Source organism: Sceloporus occidentalis, unplaced genomic scaffold, assembly GCF_023333645.1.
Source record: "Sceloporus occidentalis isolate IW3139 unplaced genomic scaffold, rSceOcc1.0.p SCAF_3, whole genome shotgun sequence".
NCBI classification, from domain to species: domain Eukaryota; kingdom Metazoa; phylum Chordata; class Lepidosauria; order Squamata; family Phrynosomatidae; genus Sceloporus; species Sceloporus occidentalis.
Genome location: NW_028316983.1, coordinates 12,694,469 through 12,710,627, shown reverse-complemented (window position 1 = coordinate 12,710,627; position 16,159 = coordinate 12,694,469). Strand labels below are relative to the sequence as shown.

At 41.3% G+C, this 16,159-nt stretch overlaps 1 protein-coding gene across 1 annotated transcript in view; it reads right to left on the bottom strand.

Annotated features, from left to right (window-relative positions):
- The window catches only part of LAMA5 (laminin subunit alpha 5), a 217,525-nt gene that overhangs the window by 17,071 nt on the left and 184,295 nt on the right, over positions 1-16,159 (bottom strand). The window contains exons 53-67 of the mRNA XM_089513322.1: positions 15,004-15,200; positions 14,344-14,460; positions 13,053-13,207; positions 11,210-11,351; positions 10,495-10,597; positions 9,679-9,792; positions 7,009-7,188; positions 6,086-6,228; positions 5,405-5,578; positions 5,018-5,154; positions 4,273-4,426; positions 3,275-3,408; positions 2,337-2,499; positions 1,455-1,586; positions 878-1,029 (exon numbers count right to left, since the gene is read on the bottom strand). Of these exons, the coding sequence (XP_089369448.1) occupies positions 878-1,029; positions 1,455-1,586; positions 2,337-2,499; positions 3,275-3,408; positions 4,273-4,426; positions 5,018-5,154; positions 5,405-5,578; positions 6,086-6,228; positions 7,009-7,188; positions 9,679-9,792; positions 10,495-10,597; positions 11,210-11,351; positions 13,053-13,207; positions 14,344-14,460; positions 15,004-15,200 (2,197 nt within the window). The remainder of the gene's footprint in view (positions 1-877; positions 1,030-1,454; positions 1,587-2,336; positions 2,500-3,274; positions 3,409-4,272; positions 4,427-5,017; positions 5,155-5,404; positions 5,579-6,085; positions 6,229-7,008; positions 7,189-9,678; positions 9,793-10,494; positions 10,598-11,209; positions 11,352-13,052; positions 13,208-14,343; positions 14,461-15,003; positions 15,201-16,159) is intronic.

Sequence of the window (16,159 nt, the reverse complement as noted above, 5' to 3'; positions counted from 1 at the left end):
ATGTTTGCTAACTGGTGATGAATCATCTGCTGGGAAAGCTCCTGAATCTGAATGGTTTCCCATTTGCATTTGCCGAGTCCTTATTTTGCTATTCTTCAGGACTGGTAGCCAAATTTTGTTCACTTTAAGGGTTTCTTCTTTCCGGTTGAAATTATCCAGATGTTTGTGGATCTCAATGGCTTCCCTGTGCATCCTGACATGGTAGTGGTTGGCATGGTCCAGAACTTCAGTGTTTTCAAACAATATTTTATGCCCAGGATGGTTTGTGGCATGTTCTGCTACTGCTGATTTTTCTGGCTGACCCAGTCTGCAGTGTCTCTCGTGTTCCTTGATCCTTGTTTGCACACTGTGTTTGGTGTCCCTATGTAGACTTTTCCACAGCTGCATGGTATGCGGTAAATTCCTGCGGCTGTGAGATGGTCTCTCTGGTCCTTGGCTGAGCGCAAATAGCAAATGGCAGGACTCAGCAAATGCAAATGGGAAACCATTCAGATTCAGGGGCTTTCCCAGCAAATAATTCATCACCAATTAGTACACATTAATCCTCATTTGCATTAGCCTCCCAGCCTGAGGCCAGCCATCAACACAGAACAATACACATGCAAATCACTCCTGCATTCCCAGGCTCACACAGTATATATACACCCAATTTTTCCAGGCAAAGCATTCTCTGAAGATGCCAGCCACAGATGCTGGCGAAACGTCAGAAAGAAACTCTGCTAGAACATGGCCACATAGCCCGAAAAACCCACAAAAAATTATGGATGCCGGCCATGAAAGTCTTTGACTTTACAGTTCTGTAGTTGCAAGAATAAAGTGCTGAGACAGAGAAGGAAGTGGAATCTTAGCCTGAACGTTGACTGAAAGAGAAGCTTACCCTTCAGGGAGAATGGACACAGGCACACCGCCCAGGAAATAGGAGGTAGCATTTTGTAAGCTGTTTTCCTGTTCCACCATGAAGATGGTTGATTGCTCTAGACGCACCAGAACGCGATCCTTGGAACCCATTTTGAGGAGGAATATTTGGATCTAGAATCAGGTAAACCCAGAAATTTTTAACCATCAGTACTGTCGGTGGAATGAGGGGCATTTGTCTCCAAAAGGAAAATAAAAATTAAGAGTCATGGGGAATTAGGAAATATTGTTCTCTGGGAGGTATCCCAAGCCTCAAGGATGAGCCTAGGAGACTACTATATGCTCCTCTTAACTACAGCTCCTCTAAACTAGACAGAAGTGACTAGCTTGGAAGCAGGGTGAAAACAGACTATGTTTTTTCCATGATAATACAAATAAATACTGGATGGAATATTTTATAAAGGGTCACTCCTCAATACTTGAAAAGAATGAGGGAACACATTTCTGATTCCGCATGCTGCTGCTACTTCACAAACCACAAGCAGACCATGCCTTCAGCCCAGCAACCAACAGCAAAAGGGTCTCTTTTCTGTCATTACCGCTTTATTTGTGTTGCTGCCGACTAGCAATGCAGTGGGCTCTTTGGAGGGTGCTGCCACTTTAAGGCCATCATTGAAGTCGTAGTATAGCACCAGCTTTCCTTTCTGAACAGCCAAACACAGCAGTTGCCTCTGTGGAAGAAAAAAAGACAAGAGCCTTTCAACCTACTGGCCCTGAATACTGACTTCCCTTTTCACATGGTGACATGGGAAGGCCATCAGTCCTTGTCATGAGTGGTGTTTGAAGTGCATGAAAAATGAAGTGAATATAACTCTTGAAAAATGTTCTTGTGACATGGTTCAGAGAAAGTAATTGTAAGGATGGAAAGAGAATGATAAGTCCCTCTTGTGTTGAGGACATTTAAAAAACACCATGTAATTTGCACCAGGTAAGTTGTAGCCCCAATTTATATGAGATCTTGCTCTATAGCAGGCATGGGTGGGCAACTGCAAACAGGGCAGGGGCCATTTTCCTTCCTTCACCTACCTTGCAGGCCACCGCAGTGCATTTCAGCATGACCAAAGAGATGTTATGTCACTTTTGGCTGCCATTTTCCTAGCCATTTCATGGCGGCGCATTTCAGCATGTTCGAAGTGATGTGATATCACTTCTGGCTGCCATTTCTCTGCCATCTTCCTAGCCATTTCCAAGCCCTGGAAGAGGCAGGGGGCTTTGATTGTTGGAAGAAGGAGGGAAAAGGGAGGAATGAGAAACAAGATCCAAGCACACACCCTTACAACTACTTTCTCTGATGACATGAACATTTTTCAAGAGTTACATTCACTTCATTCCTCATGTACTTGGAACACCATTCATGACAAGGACTAATGACCTCTCCTTCCCCGGTCAGCAATAGGCCCCAAATACTAAGCAACACTTGCCTGATATTTCAGGAAGAAAAGGATCCCGTTGTAGGATACTAGCCGCAGCTCTTGCTCAAAGCGCTTTATTAAGCCAATCTGGCTCTCAAATGTAATTTCTGCATAACCAGTACCATCAAAATAGGAGCCATCAGTCAGCCAGGGATCACCTGTTGATTTAGACCTAAAAGAAAGGAAAAGTAATAATACTGGCAATGGGCATTGAAAATCTAAAGAGCTGTACACTTGAAATGTAGAAATTAGGTTTCTAAAAAGTTCTTAGCTTTATTATTTAAAGGACATATATTTGAAAGGAAGGATTTCTTAGTTTTGTTTGTTTACTTCTCAAGCCCCAAATTGTCTTGAGGAGGCTAACAACATCGGAAAAGTAGCAGACTGACAATCATATGGTGGAAGCTGGCAGAATGCTGCTGTTGCTAGCAGAAACAAGTCCATCTATGATTACATAGAATATGACTTCAAAAAAGAATGTAATATAAAGGGAAGAAACTAGGTAAGTGCATTTGAGGAAAATATAAGATACATACGTAAAACTTGTCATGACAAATCTTAACATTTCTGCATTATTATGAGGACTATAAACTGATGAACATTTTTAAAAATAAGTTTTGAGCTCTTGAAGAAAAAAAATAAAATGTCTAGAAAGTTTCTGCTAAAGAAAAATGGAAATGTCTAGGAAAGATTTCTGCTGCAAGCTTTCAAATTTACTAGTTTGAATGGCACAATCAAATCCTGGACTCAAGCTCAATAAACTGGTGGTATCTCTAGAGCAAACAAAAGCTTAGAAAAAACACAGGCTATCTGAATGGTACCTTTCTACCATTTCCATGTTTACAAATTCCATTTAGTTTTCTGTAAAATAGTACCCATGCCAGCATCAAGGAAAGCGGAAAAGAAGAGGAAAAGCCACATAATGTACATACTGTCAATCAGCTCACCTTGTACAAGGCCTCTCTGCAGCAGTGTCCAGGTTGAAAGTATTCTGGAAGTTGTACAGACTCATAACCTCTTCATTGAGAGTATCCATCTCTATACAGCCACGGTAGTTAGGGTAACGCAAGGGTGTTGGAGGCTGTTGTACAGAACATAAACATTTGGGGGTCTGAAGGGACCTGGTCCTGCATTTCTGCTTCTCAGCCTAGACAAGTATCCAATCTGAACATTCTAGCTGGAATTTATCTGTTGTCCCCCATGTAAGGTTTTATTCTCTGCTTCAGCTGTTTTAAGCATCCTGGATGTTGTAATCCCAAACCACTGCACATCTATCCAAACTTGCATCTCTGTTTAGAGGACAGACATCCTGCTTGTCAATCCTCTACACCAGCCTTTATGAAATATGAATTACCCTGGGAAGCTGTCCATATGATGCAGGGCAAAGCTTTGCATCATTAATTTATTCTACATAAGAAATCAGTGCCACTTAATGCACGATTCAAGAAACCAAACGGACTTATTTCAGGAAAAAAGAGGAGGTGGAGGGACCACCAGCACCTCTGAGACTGTTTTGTTTTGACATGAGCTTTTATGAATTTCAATCAATTTCTTCAGATGCACTGAAGATGCACGGCATCTGAAAAAGGTAGACTGAAATCCATAAAAGCTCATGCTAAAATAGGCCTGTTAGTCTCAAAAGACCTACTAGATTTCCATTTCATACATTATGTTGGGAAAGTATTAAATTTACTGTAAAGGTAAACACCAACTAAGAATAGTTTGTGGGAGTTGCTATATTGTGGAACGTATTTAGAAACACAAATAGTTATTTAAAAATACAGACAATGAAAGAGTGTGCTAAAATGATACATGTAAAGGCATCCCTTAATTAATATTAAGGGAGTTTAATGAGTATGGGACTCATTTGTCTGACCCAAACCAGAAATTGCTTCCCAAGGTTTCCCCTCTATCCTTTGCAACAAGCCTGGCCAATCCATCTCACCGTGAAGCTGGATGGGTAGCCACCCACATAAAAGACCACATTGTGGGGCTTGAAGTTGAACAGTCCCTGCTCTCCTTTGGCAACACTGTCCCCTTTGGTTTCATGCAAGGTTTGTTTCTCCACAGTCACCGACATGTGTCCATACTGCAAGATCCTAAAAGTAAGGAGGAGGATTGTACAGTGTGAAGAAGAAAAACAAAATATCTCCCATCCAAACTCTTCCCTTAAGTATACTCTTTGCCCCTTCTAATAGTCCTCCATGAGAACAGCAGTCTCTCTAGAGTGAAATGACAGAGCAGAGTATTTTAAACCTCTGAGAATTTTTTCTTATTTATTCATTTAAGAGCATTTATACCCAGACTTTAAGACAAAAAAGGCTCCCAGAACAGCTTACAAAATGTTAATTTGTCAGTTCTATGCCCCCATGTCTTTGCATTACACATCTAAAAAAGCATGAAACACAAGGGGAGGAGGATGGCAATGGGGGACAAGATTAAGTCCAGCAAATGCTGGCTGCTGTTCTTTTCTTCAGAAGCCAGAGCAATGGCAAACCACCTCTGAGTATTCCTTGCTTTAGAAAACCCTATGGGATTCACAGAGTTGCCATAAGTCAACAGGAGACTTGAAAACACATTGGCACATACACATGTACATTCAAAGTATCCAATGAGCAATATCACACACTTTAAATCAATTATTTTGAATGTGATCCCATTTTTTTCCCTGAGCTTTTCTTTTTTTGTACCTGTTGATGCTGACTGCAGCAAACTGCTCTCCAATTTCTTCATCAACAGTTAAATGTGCTGGTTCCTCAGTCCCTAATTTATAGATCCATTGCACTTTGCGATCTTTCAGGATAACTCCCATGTAGTCACCAACAGCCTAGATACATAAAAGTTAAGCACAAATTGGCAGGCAAGTTTGAAGCCTCCCTGTCAATGCTATCACTTTGGTCTTTGCTTTGGGCTCAGGATGGATGCTGAGTATACTGAATAACAATATGAACATGTTAAAACAGATACAGTGGAACTGTATTTCTTCACCCCCGCCTACCATCAACACCCAGAAAAACACTGGAGTGAACCTTCCAAAACTGCTTTCAGATTCCTCCCATGGGAACAGATATACTTACGTCCTTGTTTCCCAGGTACAACACAAAGCGTCCCAGATCATCCCCATTTTCACGTTTTGGTTCTGGATTCTGGATATAGAATTTGAGGGATGTATAGGCAGCCAAATCTTGGAGGTTGCTGGGTGTTCGGATCTGCATACCTGATGTCCCATTGAATTTCACTGGAACTTTGATCTAGAAGTAAAAGATCAAATCAACAAAGAGCATTGTTAGCTTTTTTTTTTTAATCTCTTTATGGATGAAATATTGAAAGGTACAATCTGTTGTACTAGCAGGATTCATTATCCTTGCATTGCCTTCATCATGCTTTTTAAAAAATCTTTCTTGATAAGTTTCTCAAGAAACCAGTTGTTAACACCTTCTGGGCAGGTATGAAATTTCTCCTGTCAGTCAGGTGTTAAATCTGTGTACTTCAAGTCAACTCCTTCACTAGACTCAATGTTTCTTTTATTTCTGTAAGATTTTTAAAAAGTATTCAAGTACTGTACAAAAGTTAAAAAGCTGCTAATTTTGGGTTGCGGCTAATTGATCACTGAATCATTCTGCATCGGCAAGTTCCAAGCGAAGTCAGAGTCTTCTAAGAATTCACTGAGGCAAGGGAACATGACAAAGAGGCTTGCTTTTGGTTTCTGTAGTGGCAGATAGCAAACTTATCACTGCTTTCACTCTCTACACCTCTACCTTACTGACAGCATTCCGGGCCAAAGATATCAGCTGGCGCACACGCAGGATATTTTCTGAAACTGTTGCGTTGTGGCTCCTCCTGTTCTCCAGATTGCTGAGCTTTCCCAGGAGTAGCGGGAGGGTGCTTTCAAGGCTTGATACTGGAGAGCAGGAAAAAAAAGGAAGTCTAGGTCATTAATTTTGCATGGTACATTACCAATGGCAGTGTTAACTGGAGTTCAAAGGACTACCAAAGTTCCTGGAGCAGGATATCTGTGACAATATGGTGGGACCATTACGCTTCATTAATTCCTCAAATACCTCAATACCACACTTGTAAGGTTGGTATTCCAATGATGCAAAGTGAGGTGGCCACTTGAAGAGGTGGGTTGGAAAAGGCGATGGATTGGAGCTGGGGGCCTTGCTGCCAAGATGCCGTCTCATGCCAACCACCACCACTACTATGCCAACTTGGGGCAAAAGCACTCATGATGTTGCAGTTTATTTCTTTTTTGCAGTGCTAAAGACTGAGGCAATGGTGATCCTGCTTTTTTTCAGGATCAGCAGACAGCATGGCCAGCCACCAGGCCAGCCACCAAGCCACCCCCCACTGCCCACTGCTGGCTGTCCAGCTATTTCTTGCTCCTTAAGCAAAAGCTACTGCAGGGTGATGGGGAGAAAAATACATAGCAGTTTATTAATTCTCAAATCAGCCTATGAAGAAAGACTAGAAGACAAATGAGCAGATGGCAACTTTTCTGGTTTATCGTTCATCTTAAGCGATCATCAAATCAACATAACGGAACAAACTATTACTGTAGTTATTAATAGCTATGTCACTGTTATTATAGTGGATGTTATTACACTGTTATTACACTGGATCAGCCTCAAACCTATTCTAAGAAGGCAAGAAGGCATACTTGACAATGAAAATTATATACCTGTGTTCTTGGCTTCCTGAACAGCTTGATGTAAATCTTCACTTTTGAGATCTCCATATTGTTGATTCCACTCATCCAGATTTTTTTGCATGTCATTCAGCTTTACTTCCATCCTTGCCACTGTCTCATTGGCCTCAGAGGCGGCATCTTTGGCACTTTGGATTGCCTCTGCTGTGCCATCTTGCAACGGAAAAAAATGAAGTTATAAATAAAAATACAGAAGAGAAACTACCAGAAATTGACTGGAAGAAGCGTCTCTGTCAAATATACAGTCCTAGGTGTCTCACAATAGCACATATTCATTACAAATAGAATGGCCAGTGGCCACAGAGGCTAGCGGGTTTTGAGAACTGTAGTAAAAAAAAGTAACGTTTGCAACTTCTGATTCCAGCTCAAGGAGAGCACAAGTGACAAATATTGCCAGAACTCCTAGCTCAGCACTATTTTCTAGACCTTGAAAACAATGCATGATTCAGCATTATGGGCCATTCAAACTTTTGTGGGAGTGGAACATTATATAAATCTTGCATTAAATGAATTTCATGCATTCAAAGTTGTAAAAAAAACAAAGAATCTTATATTCTTTTTTCACAACTTTCACAAAGCTGTGAAAAAAGCAAAGAAACCTGGAATCAAGCACTACTTGGCTTTTGGTAGTTAAGACTGGAATTTAATAATAATAATAATAATAATAATAATAATAATAATAATACGTTTTATTTATAGACCGCTATTCCGCAATGATCATAGCGGTGTACAGTAAAAATTGCAATACAATACAATACAAAATACAAGGTTAAAGGAGGTAGATGTCTCGTCCTTCAGGCAATCCCTGATGGAGCTGGGTCTGCCTGATCGCTCCCTCTGAGGCCGAGATGACAGTTAAGGAGGGAGGGGCCTCTTTCTTCAGGCAATCCCTGATGTTGCTGGGTCTGCCTGATCGCTCCCTCTGAGGCCAAGTTGACAGTTAAAAGAGGGAGGAGCCTCTTCCTTCAGGCATTCCCTGATGGAGCTGGGTCTGCCTGATCGCTCCCTCTGAGGCCAAGTTGACAGTTAAAAGAGGGAGGAGCCTCTTCCTTCAGGCATTCCCTGATGGAGCTGGGTCTGCCTGATTGCTCCCTCTGAGGCCAAGATGACAGTTAAAAGAGGGAGGAGCCTCTTCCTTCAGGCAGTCCCTGATGGAGCTGGGTCTGTCTGATCGCTCCCTCTGAGGCCAAGATGACAGTTAAAAGAGGGAGGAGCCTCTTCCTTCAGGCAGTCCCCGATGGAGCTGGGTCTGCCTGATTGCTCCCTCTGAGGCCAAGATGACAGTTAAAAGAGGGAGGAGCCTCTTCCTTCAGGCAGTCCCTGATGGAGCTGGGTCTGCCTGATCGCTCCCTCTGAGGCCAAGTTGACAGTTAAAAGAGGGAGGAGCCTCTTCCTTCAGGCATTCCCTGATGGAGCTGGGTCTGCCTGATTGCTCCCTCTGAGGCCAAGATGACAGTTAAAAGAGGGAGGAGCCTCTTCCTTCAGGCAGTCCCTGATGGAGCTGGGTCTGTCTGATCGCTCCCTCTGAGGCCAAGATGACAGTTAAAAGAGGGAGGAGCCTCTTCCTTCAGGCAGTCCCTGATGGAGCTGGGTCTGCCTGATTGCTCCCTCTGAGGCCAAGATGACAGTTAAAAGAGGGAGGAGCCTCTTCCTTCAGGCTGTCCTTGATGGAAGCTGGGTCTGCCTGATCACTCCCTCTGAGGCCAAGATGGCAGTTAAGGAGGGAGGAGCCTCTTCCTTCAGGCTGTCCCTGATGGACCTGGGCCTGCCTGATCGATCCTTCTGAGGCCAAGATGACAGTTAAGGAGGGAGGAGTCTCTTCCTACAGGCTGTCCCTGATGGAGCTGGGTCTGCCTTATCGCTCCCTCTGAGGCCGAGATGACAGTTAAGGAGGGAGGGGCCTCTTCCTTCAGGCAATCCCTGATGTTGCTGGGTCTGCCTGATCGCTCCCTCTGAGGCCAAGATGACAGTTAAAAGAGGGAGGAGCCTCTTCCTTCAGGCAATCCCTTATGTTGCTGGGTCTGCCTGATCTCTCCCTCTGAGGCCAAGATGACAGTTAAAAGAGGGAGGAGCCTCTTCCTTCAGGCAATCCCTGATGTTGCTGGGTCTGCCTGATCGCTCCCTCTGAGGCCAAGATGACAGTTAAAAGAGGGAGGAGCCTCTTCTTTCAGGCAATCCCTGATGTTGCTGGGTCTGCCTGATCGCTCCCCTCTGAGGCCAAGATGACAGTTAAAAGAGGGAGGAGCCTCTTCCTTCAGGCAGTCCCTGATGTTGCATCTTCTCATTCAAAGACACAATGCGGTGCTGACAGATAAGGTTTGCCTGCATTTTACAGAATGAAGGCACCCTTATCTTCCATTTAGAGATCTTCCAATGCTTTCCTACCATCTCTCCCGCCTTTTATCTTACCACAGAAAATCTGCTAAGAAAAAGAAACAAAATATTTGCACAACCTCTTTCGGCTGGTATTGCCAGAAACAATCTATTTGGATGCACTCGTGGATTTACTGACAAATGCACAACAGTGCTAAAACTGGAAGTGGAATTAGTTAGCTCAAGTTCCCAAAAGGTAAGATGATGTTCCAGGATGATGTGTTTTTTTTTTAGAGACACTTTGTGGAGGAAGGAAAAACACTGACAAACCTTGAACCGTGTCCAGTGTACTCTTCACAGACTGCAGCTGATTCAGAAGATCTTCCTTCTTTGTATGGATGCCTGTCAATCTATTTTTGGCTGCCTGCAATGCTCCTTTGATATCTTAGATTGAAACAAATTAAATACAAGGTTACATATGTATTCAGTCAGGATCATTGGAACATGGTGTCCGTTATTAACAATATGCAAGAGGTATGGTGCTATGGTGTTATAGTGTAACGGACAAGAGGCATTAGCATTATGTTCTGCAACTAACACTAATATTCATGAAGGTGTTCCCTTTCTTTCACATTTCTTCCCAAGCGCTAGAGCCATGTTCCATGGCCATCTCTAATTTGCTCAACAAAAACACAACTGGTGTACTGTAAAAAGGAAACATAAAAGGGCTAGGCAAAGTAATAGCCCCTTTTTCTCTAATGTATCAGCTTTGATCAAGGTCCATGCCACACCATTTAAATGTCATGGCACTGCTGTGGTTAAGACCTAAAGCCCACAGTGAACACTGGATTATTACCAGACACACACACATCAAGTATTTGTCCTTCTTGACAATGGAGATGTCATGCTATATAAATAGTTTGCCACAGACTTTTGTTAAAATACATTCTTGGACATGACTATTCTTATAAAGTAAAAAGACTGAGAGTCTGTAAAATGTAGCATAATTCTGGGGTGGGGGGGAGAGAAGGAATGAAAGGTACAGAAGGGATTCTGTGGGTGCAGAAGGGGCAATGAACAAGGTGATTTCCAGAAGTGAGCTTCACTGGTAGTATTATACAGTAGTGTTGTTGGCTTCTCTCTTACCTCTACTGAGCTTCCTCTGTTCCTTCTTCCCAGCTTCTTCTAAAGCAATACTGTTGTTCTTCATCTCTTTTGAACTGGCCCCAAGATCCTCCAAAATGACATTCTGCATACAAAGAAGAAATTTGCCTATGAATCTGTGGTTTAGATGCAACCTTGGGTGTCATTCCAACACTTGTTCATTTCCTAACCCCACTGCCCTGTTATTCTTCATCCCTCTACTTTTATATCCTTTTACAATCTTAGAGTCCCCCTCCTTGAGCAGAAAGTATCCTTTCAAATAAGTTCTTGCCAATTTTGCAAATACTCAACTGAATCAGTCTCTTATGATCTAAACTCAATTGACCAACTGGACTGAGTCAATACACTCTGAAGAAATTGTGTGCAATTTGTCTGCACATTCCGGCTTCCCAGATTGGGCCATCTGCATTGACAGGGCTCCAAATCACTGAGATGGCAGATTAAGGCAGCCATGAATGCCAACAGCTACCATCATGTTAACAGGCTATCATTTTCTGTCTTGCTTCTGGGGAAAGGAGCAAATCATATGCAAAGGAATACAGTTCTCCTGACAGATGCCGTTGATGCACAAGTTGACAAATTACAACCTGGCAAAGCATAGGATAGGGAACTACATTTTTTGACAACAGAATCTTAGCAGGGGCACTAGCTTTTAGCCATGGTTTTACATGTTTATTGTAGGGGAAAAGACTCATACCATCAAAGCTTCACCAGCAGCACTCTTAGCTTCATTGGAGGCAGTCTCTGCATCCTTGATGGCTGCAATAATGCTGGCATAAGCATTAGAGGCGTTGATGGCTCGTTGAATAAATCCATCCTGATTTGTACCATGGATGATGCTAGTTTTGAAAGACAAGAAAATAATTGGAAGGGATATTTGCCAGATCAAGTGGCAAAGTCAAGGCTGGGGGATCCAAAGTCACCGGGTTTTGAGTTCTTAATCAGAAGGCTATTTGCTGAAGACCCATTACTTCTCTCAAATCAGGAAACCATCTTCACAACTGACAGACATGAGCTTTCTGAGTACCATTTTCATTCTCTTACGTTGTGCCTTTGGAGAACTAACAGGACTGGAGAGACATATGGATGGTCATGAAATTTCTGAATCCTTCTTTACATCCTGTGTCATGAAACACAGGAAATGTGGAATACAGAAAACACAGGAAACCATTGGTTTTGAAATCTGCATGGCTGGGTCCTTTACAGGGGTTACAAAATAACATACCTTTAAAAATGAGGAAACAAGTCAGCTCTCTCTGCCTTGTTTTCTCACCTTCTCCCCCAATAAAAGCCCACATCTTTATAAATGGGTTCTGATTATTATAGAAATGATCTGATTATATGAAATTATTTAGAAGTGCTCTGACATTCAGAAACAAAAATAGCTCAAGATTTTATATATAATCTTCACTAATACTTAAATCTCTTCCTCTGGTTTTCATTTCCCACCCTTCTTTAAAAAAACAGAGGGCGGGAATATGAACTCAATTCACTTTACAATGAAGAAAATGTGAACATGTAGTAAAGTCATTAAGAAAACTGCTTAATTTTTTGCCTAACTTGCACAGATTTTTGCAATGTGAACAAGGATGCTGTTTTTTAATTTTTAATACAGGTTTAATCTGCACTGCAGAAATAATATAGCTTCACACCTCTTTAACTGCCATGGCACAATGCAATGAAATTCTGGCATTTGCAGTTTTTTCTGCCACCAGAGCTCTCTGACAGAGAAGGCTAAAAGGCTCAGAAAACTACAAATCCCAGAATTCCATACCATTGAGCCATGGCAGTTAAAACAGTGTCAAACTGCATTATTGCTACAGCGCAAGATTCTTCAGATCCTGTAAAAAACATTTTCGCTCTATGCCCATCTTGGTTGATGCACTAACGTCCCTCCCTGCCCCTTCTGCCATTGAAAGTAGCTATATAAGCAGTAAGGTCCATACTTCCTAGTGTGAACTCATATTGTTGACATCTATGCTAAGCCTGGCCCATGTCCTAGCTTGGATACTCTGCCCAGCCGGCCAGCTCATGACTACCACACCATAGTGTCTGCACTTTTGTACAGGGACGAAAAGGTAGAATATTCTGTGCAATGAAAAACGTGGGGCTGGCAATGATTGAGAAAAAATTACCTTTCTTAGTAGTATCAAATATGTGGTGTTGCATTCAGATATTATCTCAGCAAGATCCCATTTCTCTGCTATTGCATCATTTTAAACATTTTTTAAAGCAAGACTGATTTCATTAGAAAAAAAACCTGGCTGTACAAATACTGCCTCCCATTACACACTCTTTCAAATAGAAAACTGTTCCAAGACTCAGGAAAATGCCAGCTAAATGTTCCTTTTTGTAAGGCACAAATACAGAATACAACTGTTCTTCTGGAAGAGTCATCAGATATACTACTTATCAAAAAATTCAAGCAAATCTTAGTTTGCAACTACCATTAATCATATATTACTGTGAAATCTCAGGACAGAAGCCCTGATCAACCAGCAAAAGAGAGCAGCAAAGGTATAGAAGTAAAACATGGTTACCCAGACAAGTTTTTTGCCAGTTCATTCAGAAGCTTTGCATGCCCTTCAGCCTTCTCAACAACAGGGATCTTGTTGCTAGCAAGAGAATACTCCTTTGCCTTCTCTGACAGAGGGTATCTGGCTCCATCCAGCTGGGCTGCTAACTTCTCAGATTCCTGAAACACAACAGGGTGCATTTGCCAGCATTCATTAACCTGGTTTCTCAACTCCTTTCCTCTCTCTGGCTAGAGCTGCATCTCAGTAGGATTGGCAATATGAAAAGCATCCAAATATCTGAGACCTACTGCGATAATGATCCAGTCAGATGGACTTTCATTTTGGTTATTAATGATGTGTGTGTTTTCAGAAATTTATTCTACCCCCATCTCCCCAGTCCTTCCTAACTTTCCAAGCTGTTGGTTTCATTGGCTGAACTGATGATACAAACCCAACTTATCCTTTTGAAGAGTATCTAAAAACTTTTCAAAGAAAATGAACACACACAGACACAGCAGTCCATCTCTTTGATATCTAGAAAGCCTATGGCAGGCTCAGGTGCATAAAGACAGCTCAATGGGAACTATTTAAAAAGGCTATTAAGACGGATCTCTTCCGACAGGCCTTCCCAGACTAGGTTAGATCCATTAGACTTGCCTCCCCCTTCTATTGATACCGACACCAAAATTTATTGATACCATCCCCCCTGTCTCCCCTCCTCTTGAGGAAGATTCATTTCTTATGCTAATCTGCCCAAAATTTTTAATGTATTCCTATTGGATAGTTGTTGTTTTTTTTGATGTTTAATCTTTTTTTATAGGTTGATTACTGTTTTTATCACTGGGGGTGGGTTGGGGTTTTTAAATTGTAATTTTTAATTGTTTGATGTTTTATTTATACTGTTGGAATCCACTTTGCTTCCTTGTGAAAAAGCGGAATACAAATAATAATAATAATAATAATAATTATGCAGCTTATTGACCCCACATAAAGGCTGGTGAAACTATTTTTCATTCTTCTTGATTGGGTATTAATCACATCCTGATGGAGGAAAGGAGATAGCAGTAGACAAGATGGATTTTCCTCTGAGGAACTTTCCGAACAATTTTCATCCTGTGGCTCTTAAGAAAACAAATCATTTTAGGACTAACAGTATTATGATTCTGAAGTGCATCATTTCTAAAAAACCTGTCCTTTCAGGTTTGTGATCACAACTTACAAACAGCAGGTCCTAAAATTATACATATCAATATTTTCTACCCGCTGCTCCACTCTCTTCAGACTATATAAGGAGCCTTAGTTTTCTAGCACTTACCTCCTTGACATCTTCTATTATCTGCAGAAAATCTGAAACCTGGGCTAGAGACTCTTCAGCCATCTGCAGAGTATTCTGGATCTCACTATATTGTTCTTTCAGTGCCTTCCTTTTTTGCTGTTAAAACAGGAGAAACACATTAACTAACACTGTCCATCATAAAAGTTCAGCATCTTCTCAAGAGCCACCATCATAAAGTACAGAGTGTCTATATAATGTACATTCTCTTCACAAATTCATACCCTCTTTCAGAGTGCAGGACTAATACACCTTCAATCTTTTTTCATCCCAAATTCATACATGATGCATAATCTAGATCAGTGTCCCTCAATGCTGCAGCCATAATCTTTAGTGACCTGGATCAGAAGCTGCAACATGTTATTTAGTTACAATATAAGTAAGTGTATGTGTGTAATAAATCAACTACAGACCATTGGAAGGCCTCTAAATTGATGGGTATATTTGGCTTGAGGGCTGTTAGACAGACAACAAACACAAGACACATACAGCCCTAGTAGACATGACAGAACATATTGGATGCAGTCTACATACCAGACACTGTTTGACCCACAGTGAGAAATCAGGCAATTTAATTGCCGTGTAACATAAAATGCCCCAGGCAGAGCAATGCATTTGGCAGCACAAGACCCATTCTCATACCTGGGTTTCCTCCAAGTGATTACGATTTAGGCTATTGAGGTCCTCTGTCTGACGACTTTTATTCACAGCTTCATTTAGGGCATCTCGCAGGTCCATCAGTTCTGAGCTGTACTGATCCAACTGGTCATTGATACTGTTCACTAGCTCTTGGTTGGACTCCAACTTGTTGAAAAGCTCAGTTTTCACACGATCCAACACTGTTAGAGTAAGATTTCACAATAGTATATGATAAACGCAGTTTCAAGCTTGCATGTTCACTGTCTGCAAGTGTTACACTGACCAGAACAAACAACAAGAAAGACACAGTTCTCAAAGCATGTGCAATTTAAGCACACTGCATATTAATTATTATACAGTGGGCCCTTGGTATCTGCTGTGGTTTTGTTCCAGGACCCCCTGTAGATACCAAAACCCTTGGATGATCAAGTCCCATTATATACAACAGCATAGTAAGAAGGTGTCTCTTATATAAAGTGGCAAAATCAAGGTTTGTTCTTTGGAATTTATATATTTTAAAAATATTTTCAAACAGTGGATGCTTGAATCCATGGACCAAAAAATCTGTAAATATGGAAGGCTGACTGTATTTGCTCTTCCTTTCAGTACAAAATAGATCATGATGATGTGATGAAAGCCTTGACAGATGTCAGTGCTACTTCTATATCCTGCACACATATTAATTTAGAAGATGTTGTCCCTGCTATTGAACATATTTGAAAGCAGCCAATATATCAACTTCCATCTTTTCAAGATCATTATTTTTCTAGTCACAAATAACTTATAACTTGAATCTGGAAGACCTCCAAGTAAAGTTGAAACTGCAAGACAGAAACTCTTATCCATAAGCAACTCAGTTTGCTCCCAATCAAAGCCTAGGCCCTCTCAACATCAATGGAACTGGTTTCAGATATATTTTAGGGTAAACACTGTGACATAACCCTAACATAAGGATGACATTTCACTAATATACTTTCTGCTGCATAAATTCTTCATACTGCAGGGGGAAATAGTTTTAATCCAAACCAAGGATTTGTCCAAAAGTATTTGTCAAACATGGATTAGAGACAGTAAATCCTACTCAGTACAAAGATAAGAAAAAAGGAGTTTTGTTTAATTTAGGTTGTTAACAAACTGGATGTGTGTGTGTGTGTGTGTG